This window comes from Aspergillus saccharolyticus, assembly GCF_003184585.1.
Source record: "Aspergillus saccharolyticus JOP 1030-1 unplaced genomic scaffold BP01scaffold_92, whole genome shotgun sequence".
In the NCBI taxonomy this organism is placed as follows: domain Eukaryota; kingdom Fungi; phylum Ascomycota; class Eurotiomycetes; order Eurotiales; family Aspergillaceae; genus Aspergillus; species Aspergillus saccharolyticus.
This window is the reverse complement of record NW_020290702.1, coordinates 1-9,854: the sequence shown is the minus strand read 5'-3', so window position 1 is coordinate 9,854 and position 9,854 is coordinate 1. Positions and strand designations below refer to the sequence as shown.

General features: G+C 46.6%; 2 protein-coding genes across 2 annotated transcripts; both read right to left on the bottom strand.

Moving 5' to 3' along the window:
- Positions 1-546: 546 nt before the first annotated feature.
- Positions 547-4,081, bottom strand: BP01DRAFT_396154 (FabD/lysophospholipase-like protein). Its single transcript, XM_025578462.1, has 6 exons — positions 3,783-4,081; positions 3,486-3,731; positions 2,861-3,441; positions 2,762-2,796; positions 2,682-2,715; positions 547-2,627 (listed from the first exon to the last, which is right to left on the bottom strand). The coding sequence occupies exons 1-6, from the start codon at positions 3,998-4,000 to the stop codon at positions 562-564; spliced, it is 3,180 nt and encodes a 1,059-aa protein (XP_025426027.1). The 5' UTR covers positions 4,001-4,081; the 3' UTR covers positions 547-561.
- A 2,222-nt stretch (positions 4,082-6,303) lies between these two features.
- On the bottom strand, positions 6,304-8,213 carry BP01DRAFT_412161 (uncharacterized protein; the record flags this gene model as incomplete). Its single annotated transcript, XM_025578946.1, has 3 exons — positions 6,304-6,505; positions 6,953-7,970; positions 8,108-8,213. 3 exons carry the CDS (start codon positions 8,211-8,213, stop codon positions 6,304-6,306), a joined length of 1,326 nt encoding a protein of 441 aa, XP_025426026.1.
- Between the last annotated feature and the right edge of the window lie 1,641 nt (positions 8,214-9,854).

Here is a 9,854-nt window from a genome sequence, read left to right as displayed (position 1 = left end):
ATTACCCAGGCCTCTCGGCCAAGGTGATGTACTCGCTGGCCCTGTCAGTGTAGCGCGCGTGCGGCCCAGAACATCTAAGGGCATCACAGACCTGTCTCAATACTAAATTCTTTAAGTATAGTACTACACAACCTAACGAAATCAGCTTCCGCTGCGAACACTGTTCTTTGATAATGGTCCCAAAGCGGGAACGCTAGCGGGACGCCGTCTGTCAGGCTTGTAATTTCCATTTTATCAGGAGAAAGTAATACGAAAAACTTGTCTTTTGCAACTGAGTACATACGTATGGTACGATGTTGCGTGGAAAATGAGAAATGATAGTTGACCGTGAAAATATGTATGTGTGTTAAGAGCGACACAAGATAGGGTAATTAGCTGAATACACCTAGTTTATGCGAACAGACCAGTGCGAGAAGGGGCGAGTCATTTATAGATAAGTATAGGACCTCGAATTGCTGGTAGTGCGCATCCTCCTCTTCATATGTTTTTTGTTGTCTAATAACGTGATTGAGGTTTTGGAGGCTGCTGAGTGTGTGTAGATGCTAGCGCGCCAGCACCTTTTCACCCTTGTAATGCTTGTCGGTGCATGGCTTCTGCCTCTTCATATTTGCCCTGGTTAGAAAGGACTAAACCAAGGTTCTTGATGCTGGTGAGTGTGTCTGGATGCGCAAGGCCCAGCACCTTCTCTCGGTCTTGTAATGCTCGTCGGTGCATGGCTTCTGCCTCTTCATATCTGCCCTGGTTGGAAAAGACTGAACCAAGTTGGCTGACGCTGGTGAGTGTGTGTGGATGCTCGGGCCCCAGTACCTTCTCTCGGCCTTGTAATGCTCGTCGGTGCATGGCTTCTGCCTCTTCATACCTGCCCTGGCAGAAAAGGACTGAACCAAGATTATTAATGCTGGCGAGTGTGTCTGGGTGCTCGAGCCCCAGCAGCTTCTCTGATCCCTCCAGATCCCGTCGGTGCATGGCCTCTGCCTCTTCGTATCTGCCCTGGTTGGAAAGAACTGAACCAAGGTGGCTGACACTGATGAGTGTGTGTGGATGCTCGGGCCCCAGCACCTTCTCTCGGCCTTGTAATGCTCGTCGGTGCATGACTTCTGCCTCTTCATATTTGCCCTGGTTGGAAAGAACTGAACCAAGTTGGCTGACGCTGATGAGTGTGTGTGGATGCTCGGGCCCCAGCATCTTCTCTCGGTCTTGTAATGCTCGTCGGTGCATGACTTCTGCCTCTTCATATCTGCCCTGGTTGAAAAGGACCCAACCAAGGTTGTTGACGCTGGTGTGTGTGTCTGGATGCTCGTGGCCCAGCATTCTCTCCCGATGAGAAAGAACCTTTTGATACAGTTCCTCTGCTTCAAAGTATCGTCCATCGTAATACAAGCAGAGCCCACAGTTCTCTGCAAGGTTGATAACATCCTTATGGCTGTTGTCTTCTCTGGTCGCAGCGTATTTTGCATGCGGTATGTATATCCGCCAAACTGTTCGATTAGTTTCACTGGCATCTGACAACAAGTGACTGAGTCGTAGTACTGCGTTTCGGTCCCAATCAGGCAGTTGTTTGCCTCTTCTAAGCCACCCTCGCGTGGCCAGATGAACCAGACGATGCATGTCAAATGCTAATCCATCTGTACGTTTTGCGATAAACGAAAATGCGTGCAGGATCCCGATCGCGTCAGTCTTCTTCTTCCGCGATAATCCCTCAGAATCTGGCAAAAGTGATTGAGGGATATTCTTCGGGTCCACACAAGCCATGAAGGCCAGATATTCAAAGGCAAGAGAACTGCGCCGACGGATCTGTTCAAAGGAGATAAGCCATGTCTTTGCCACTGCATTCTCAATATTGTTATATCTACCGCCATCTTCGAATTCTTCACTCAGGAGCTCAATCACATATTCATCCTGGTCTGATAACAGTCCCTCATACTCTGTAAAGGATATATTCATCTCGGTGATGTATGCCGCGGCTTGAACAATTGCCAGTGGAAGATAGGTCAGCTTCTGCAGCAGAGTCGGCAAAGAAGTTTCATCTTTAGTCAAAGGAGAAACCCTTAGATATTTTCGCATGATCTCCGAGGCCCCCGACTCATCCATCTCCGGTACCGTTACTATATTCTCTCGAGCAACTGTTGTGGCCACCTTGCGATCACGCGTCGTCCAAATAATAGCCCCATGCCTGCTTTGGGGCATGTAATCCAGCAATCGCTTACCGCCTGCTTCAGCGGTGAGGGGGGATGTCCACAGATCTATATCGTCTGCATTGTCCACTACCAGCAACCATTGACCAATGCTCTCATCGCTGAGAAATGCTTGGACCAATTCTATGGTGTTGGCGCCTTTGTCTGTACAGCCTGGAAGATGTAGCTTCTCCGCAACTTGCTGAAATACTGTCTGCAAGTTGGCTAGACTATTGACCGGAATCCAAAATACTGCATACCGTTTTCGGACCTGATGAGCTAGCTCTAGCACAAGCTGTGTCTTGCCAATCCCGCCGAGACCGATAATCGCGATTCGTTTTATTGCGTCGGAATTTTCTTCCAGCCTCTGTTTCAGGCTGTGAAGCAGTTCCCTGCGGCCAGTAAAATGCGGGTTGCGCTCAAATGGCACCTGCCAGCGGGCACGGTCACGCCCTAAACACCAATTAGCTGTAGGCGTCGAGGAAAAGAGCAAAGGTCACGATATACATTGCATCCAAAGAACTTCTTGTACTTGATACTTCTACTCGAGTTAGTCAATATTATTACTCAGGTAATTGAGCACTAACTTGCATCTCTACGGCAAAAGCAAGATGGGTTGCATCTATATTTGCAAGATATAATCAGCAAAAAAATAATAGGCTATGAGAAGTCCTCTAAGTACACACTCTGCTTTGACTCCAGATTCTGAATACAATCCCGCACCCGAAAGTCTACCGTCTGATGGTCAAGGTATTCCTGCGTTGCTGCTTCAATCAGACCTTGGTCCTGGTACTCTGCCAGTCCCACGTTCTGTAATCCTTGTTCGACGTTGAACCGAAAGTACCGCTTGCTGTCATAATGCTGTCGCCATCTTGAGATGAATTCTTTCTCAGTACGCTCGGTCTGAGTAGTCAGTTCTGGCAGGGATTTGGATAAGAACTTAAGCAGATTATCGTCCAAAGCTTTCTTCCCGGGGTTTCCAGTCCCAATTGAGATGAAACATTTCACCATTGGCTTAAGCTCAGCATTCTCTGAACACCAAATATTCATCGCTTCACCTTCCACCTCATTGACTGGATTATTCGCTCCGAGAGCACCGTCCGCGAATCTCCGAGCTCCGATCGAGACTGGATCGAAGAAGGTTGTGGCAGCAGAGGTGGCACGGGCAGCCTCGCAGATTGTGGCAGAAATCTCCTGTTTGCCAGGAATCGGATAGCTACGAAGACGGACAATGTCCTTGGTTTCCTGGCTAATGCTGCAGACGAATCTGAACATGTCAGTAGAGTTATAAATTATCAGGTATAGACTTACACCCGACAGCCACGCCCCGTCTGATTATTGAAAAGATCGGTTGGGTTTGCCCCATGGCTGCTGACAACCTGATTGATTGCTTCCTCAAGCTTGCTGGCATCGAATCGGGGCTCGATGTTGCCGAAAATGCTTGCAGCGAGGTTCCATCTGGCCGGCTTCTGAAAGATCTTTTTCATCAGTTGGATGTATGCCGCAATGCACTCGTCGACATCCATCTCCAGTCGACCCAGCATGATTGCAATCAGTCTATCTCTGTCAGTGTTGCGACTACTTTTCTCTAGTACTCACGAATCTCACCCGCCTGTGCTGGTGCCTCCGATCAGGTCAAAGACCTCGCATGGCTTTTTCGGTGGAGAGCCGTCGGCCCGTTTCAGGTTCAGGCGATCCATCAAGCCTTTGAGGATGTAGAGAGTTGACAGCCCGCGCACGCCGCCGCCGTCAAGGGACAGCAGGCACAGGCCGGTACTGTGCACCGGATTCGGCTCTCCGCCGCACATAGGTGCTACTTGTTGCATGCTGGAGACTTTATCTCAGATGGGTTAATCTGCTCGGAGGATAAGACGAACGATAGAAAACCAACCATGGGTAAATTCTCACCAGTCCAGTGGCTGTGGGTTATATCAAACGCCTGCGTAGCACAACACCCCTCCCTGCAGTCATATCACACTGCATGGGACCAACCGATAGTCACAAGGTCATTCCTTCATCGGCGGCAGTTGATTCGTCCATCCGTGGCAGGCTTAGCGTCACGCATTTCGTGAATTTCAGCTGGTGAGGCCCCTCTCTGCGCCCGGTGAGATTCCGTACAGCATCTCACAAACCCGCCTCCCTCAGACAGCCGTTCAAGCAGTGCCACGTTGAAGGTGATTTGGAAACATGGCATCCAGACTCGTAATCTCACAACTTGAACTCACGTGACGCACTAATGACCGACCCACCACTGAGAGCCTCTCAAATCGCGAAGATAGCTGACTGTAGCTCCCGTTCAGTAAGAACCATTTGCACGAACCTGGAGTGCTTTGGGGATGTAAGAGCTCCTTCCAATGGGGTCGGCCGGCGCCGAAGTATCACCCCGTCAATGCTCAATGCTCTTTGCGACCATCTCCATGAAAAGCTAGATATATACCAAGATGAGATGGTTCTGTTCTTATGGGATAAGTTTCGCGTTCTGGTTACGGTCCATAGTATCGGTCGCGCGCTGAAGTCCGTCAATTGGTCCAAGAAAACATCCCGCCAGATCGCCAGGCAGCGCAATGCTGATCAACGGGATTTCTACCTCTATAATCTCTCTGAATTTCAATCCTATCACCTTGTCTACGTTGATGAATCAGGATGCGACAAACGAGCAGGATTTCGGCGGACCGGCTGGTCTCCTCTTGGCGTTACACCGGTCCAGGTGTCGCAATTCCAATGAGACCAGCGGTATCAGATTCTTCCAGCGTATGCTCAAGACGGGATTGTCTTGTCTCGCATCTTCCGGAGATCTACTGATGCCGCTCTCTTCGAAGACTTCATTAAACAACTTCTCGAGCATTGTGGTCGGTGGCCCAAGCCCAAGTCTGTCATCATTATGGACAACGCATCGTTTCACCACACCGATCGACTCGATGCCATGTGCTCTGCTGCTGGCGTTAAGCCGATCTACTTGCCTCCGTATTCCCCAGATCTGAATCCTACTGAGGAATTCTTTGGCGAGTTGAAACCTTTCATCGAACGCAATTGGTAAGCACAGGACCCGGTTCAGGGATTCGATCCTTCCTCGAGTGGTGCGTGGACATCGTAGGTGCACGAAAACTCAATACGCAGGGCCAGTTTAGACATGCTGGCGTGACTATTGAAGAATCGAAGGAATAGTGCGTCTCGCGGATCTCAGATATCAGGGTGATTCGGGGGTGATAGGGTCATTAACAGAGATTAAGTACTTAGTAAATTATAAGATAGATTGAGTTCTAGTAAGTTTTACAGTCAAGAAGTGTGATAGAATAACTAGAATATCATGGTCGGGATCCCCGGGATGACGTATTATAAGCAGTTATGGGAGTCGTGAGGTCATCGACAGCGGATCTGTATCCTTCCGGCGCTTGCTACTAGGCTACTGATCCCTCAAGGATCAGTCTATTCTGTGGATATAGGCTACCTTTGTCATTGCTGAGACGAATCCAGGGTGTTTAGTGGTTGATTCCTTACCTAGTCGACAGGCTTCCTACCCTGACAAGTAAATCCTATCACATAAGTCCTAGTTTACACTGTTTTTCAAATACAGTAAAGATTAATCATTGGAATAATATAGACAGCTCATAACAAGCTATATAAAAGGTTACAATCAATGAATAAGCATAATTTGGGGTTTGAAGCTGATTGACTCTAATAGTAAACAAGGCGGTGGAGTGAGGCCTTGGCATAAATATTATTTCACCTCGGACCATCTTTTTAGAAGAGATTAGAAAATCAAAAATAGCAGAAGACAGCTTGTTAATACATATCTATACAATATTTCCTATTTTGATTCCAGGAAGAAGAAGCTATCGAGCTTAAAAGCGTCGTCAACAGAAGCAGATCATACGCGAAGAAGACCAGGCTGGTGAATTGTCCATATAATTTGTTGCCGCGACGAATTTTATTCCCTCTACGCTTTGCAGCTGATATAGAGACTGCCAGCCAAGGGAATCCAAAGAGTCACTCTGAAATGGAGGAATGAAATGCGGTGTAAGTGTCAAGGAGCAGGCTGGCTGGCTGCCTTGGTCGCGGACAAGGTGGTAGGACTAGCTGTTCTAGCTGGAGGCTTCTTAATATAAGTCTTCTGTATTCTATCTTCTAGCTACTTAGTCAGGCTATCTTCAGGTTCATAGACAAGACGGAGAGCTACAACAGGATCGGGAGCAGGCAGGAGGTTAAGGAGGTCGCGGGTCACGTGCAGGGCGGTCAAGGGGTGGAAGAGGTCAAACAGGTCAAACGGGTCGGTTAGGTTGAGCGGATCGGGTAGGTGCTCTGGGTTTGCACCGTGACAGCAAGACTCATTTCTAAGAGCGTGTGGTGAAAAGTCTTGAAATATTCTTTAGCCTGTGCCACCGACTTTCATGGACTTTCATTGGACAGCCGGAATATTCTTTGTCCATGTTGTCAGGTATACTTTATCTGGCATTGATCGGAGGCTGGACAGTGCGAGCGCGATAATAGTCAGTCGTGACAGACAATAAGTCACACTGGTAATATAGAGGATTGTCAAGCTGACTCTTTTTGGAAGAAGACTTTTGCGTGGAAAAACATTCGTCTTAGTATTGTTGACGATATTTCTCGGTCCTAATCCTTTATTCCCATCCACCAGTCTTTGTAATTTGATTTCGAAATCTTTTGATTCGAAGAACCTCTCAGATTTTGTCTTTGTTTTCACAAAGCGTTTTAGGAAGTCAACCATTTGTACCTCCAAGGGTGAGTCCGGATCATTGCTTCGAAACAAATCAGCATACCTCATTCGAGCAGCATCAGTTTCAAAATCTGGTTCAATATAGATCTTCTCTAGATCTGCTCTCGCTTGCCGAATATCTTGTCTATCTGGTTGATCCCAGGATAGCTCGCGCAGGAGTCGCAGGCAGTCCCGCATGAATTCTCTTGGGTCACCTGCAGGAATAGTAATCTGGGCCAATGGAATAGTGATTAGACCCATCACAGGTACTGCAACTGATGCAATAGTTGTTATCCTCCACAGTAGTTGTTCAATATTTGTTGGAAACTCAAAATTCCATGCTATCAGGTGTAAGCTGCCGAAAGCAGCCGAAAGCATGGCAAGGACTGGAATGCTTCCATGGGTGATTTGAGATGTGCCCTTTGGGATATTGTCATTTTCAATACGATCATAATCTTCATTCGTGGAAGAACGTTCGGAGTTGGTAAGGATATTCCAAAAGTTGTCGTAGGACTTGTCGAAACGACGTGATTCGAGGCCATTCATCTCTTTGATCGAGATAGGCAATCCCACATCCTGTGGCTTATACCAGTAGGCCACATAGGTTGCAACGCCACAAACAGAGAAAGCCAGGGTAAGCGTTTCCAGCTGTGAAAACGGCAGATTCCGATATGCTCGAACTATAAGAGAAAGAACAAGCTGTGAAATCTGTAAAACTGCAAGCCCTTTTGCAAAATAGTCGCGTTTTCCTTTATCCTTAACCATATCTTCTGTCAGGTTCAATCGATTGTAGACTTCAGGGATCTGAGAGATATGGGCTGCAGTTACAGCAACCTTGCGGTTATTGTAGATCCCCCCCATATTCGCGAAATACGAATGGGTAATTGTCCACTTGATCTTTTCTGAGGTATTGCATTGTTCGGAATCGTTGGATGTGTTTAGGGCTTTATTAAAGCTTCGGTCACCCACAATAACAAGATACAGCTTGATTATCCAGTTGTATCTAGCAGTTTTGATCTGTCCATTATTCTGAATGTCGACTGTTGACTGCACAGCCATCACAAGTTCAAATAGCGCATGCGCTAAAATAAACTCAGGAAACAAGATTGTAATTAGCATCCATTTGCATTTGCGGCACAGTCTTTAATTGAGCCATCTTTTGGTGATGGAACATTCAGATGCTGAATACTCCAGGTGCAAGCAAAGATGGTTGTCGCACATGTTGTAATAATTTCCCAGGTGCCCCGTCGATCTGAACCATCCTGCCATCCAACTTTAGGATCACTCGTAGAGATAATAGCAGTGCTTGATGTAATGATACTCATGGTTGGAGGATAAAATCGGATTTAGATAATCTTAGTTATTCATTTTGGGGTTTATAAAGATAAGAAATAAAGTCCAGACTTCTTGTCTTACATGTAAGATCGTAATTTTTCACGGGCAGGCCATTTGAGTCATTAACATATAAATTGCTTTTGAAATTCTAGTCACATGATATATTCAAAGTAGCAATAACTCAGCATTTTTATCCGATTGTTGATATGGAGAAATTCTATTTGCTTCTCTCTCTTTCTGAGAATCATACGTGGCATAGCGGAGAACAAGGGGGAAAGCCGCCTAAGGTACCTGGGTTGTGAGGAAAGACGAGTTATCCACTTGTACACATTTTCCAACTAGCTGAACTCATGCAGCCCAAGTGCATGAAACAACACATCATGCAGATGCTATCACATTCTAGTTCACATAGGCCTAGTATAAGAACCAATAAGAGAAGCACCACAGGCCCCGCTTTAATATCACAGAGCGAATCAAGTGAGTTGCTGAACTGGAAGATCGGTTACAAGAAAGTGACTTGTCGAATCCCAGCTGATGGGTTCTTAGAGGGTTGACAACAGCATTTTCTCTTCTATTGGTAGACATAATAAAACTCAAAGTTTTCTGATGCCGCAGGAATATAGAATCTCATTAGATCCTGAATCCATTCTCCTTGTCAACACTGCAAAGTCTAGACTTCTTACCCTGTTCTTTGACACCAGCTAAATAACACAAAAGTGTTTCGATACAATGGATAAGAAGTCGAAAACAAATCTCAAAGACGGTATGGAGCTCATACAAGCGATTGTTCGAGGCGATAGATCAAAGGCCAAAGACATGATTAACAAAGGATATGAGTTTGCAATGAAAGATAATTGCGGTATGTCCAGTCTACATTGGGCAGCTTCAAGGGGACACGGACTTGTTGTTGAAGACCTGACCGATCACCTGGGAGAAAATCTTACTTCAGCCAAAGACATGTATGGAAGGTTGGCATTGCACTGCGCAGCGGAAAGTGGTGATATAACGAGCCTGAAAATATTGGCAAAAAGAGAAAATATAGACGAACGTGATAACATGGGAAGAACAGCACTGCATTGGAGTGCAAAGCTCGAGAAGAAAAATGCTGTCCGTGCTCTATTAGAAGCAAAAGCGGACCCGAACATAATGGACGGGTCAGGACAGACAGCTTTGTTTCAAGCAGCTATGAGAGGATCGGAGGAAATGACGCGCGTACTGATCGATGCAGGTGCAAAGGCTGAGAGTGTGGACAGAAATGAAAGACAAGTTTTGTTGTGCATTTTGGAACAGGAGCAAATAAAGACAGCAGATATTCTGTTCGAGGCACTTAAGGATAATACTGACAGCGGGGGAAATGTCATCTATGAAAAAGAAGCCATGCTGTTGATTGAGATGCGGCCAAATGCTACAGCAAAATGGTATAACGACAAGCGAAACTGGGCAGCTAGGAGGAACTGTCGAGATGTGATGAAGTTATTTTGTGATAGAAAGGAAGACATGAACACGCGAGGCTCAGATGGACTGACAGCAATCCAGGCGGCAGCAAAGGGTGGTCATACTACGATGGTTCAGCTTCTTCTTGACCACCAGGCAGATGTCAATGCAGCACCAGCAGAGAATTCTGGACGCAC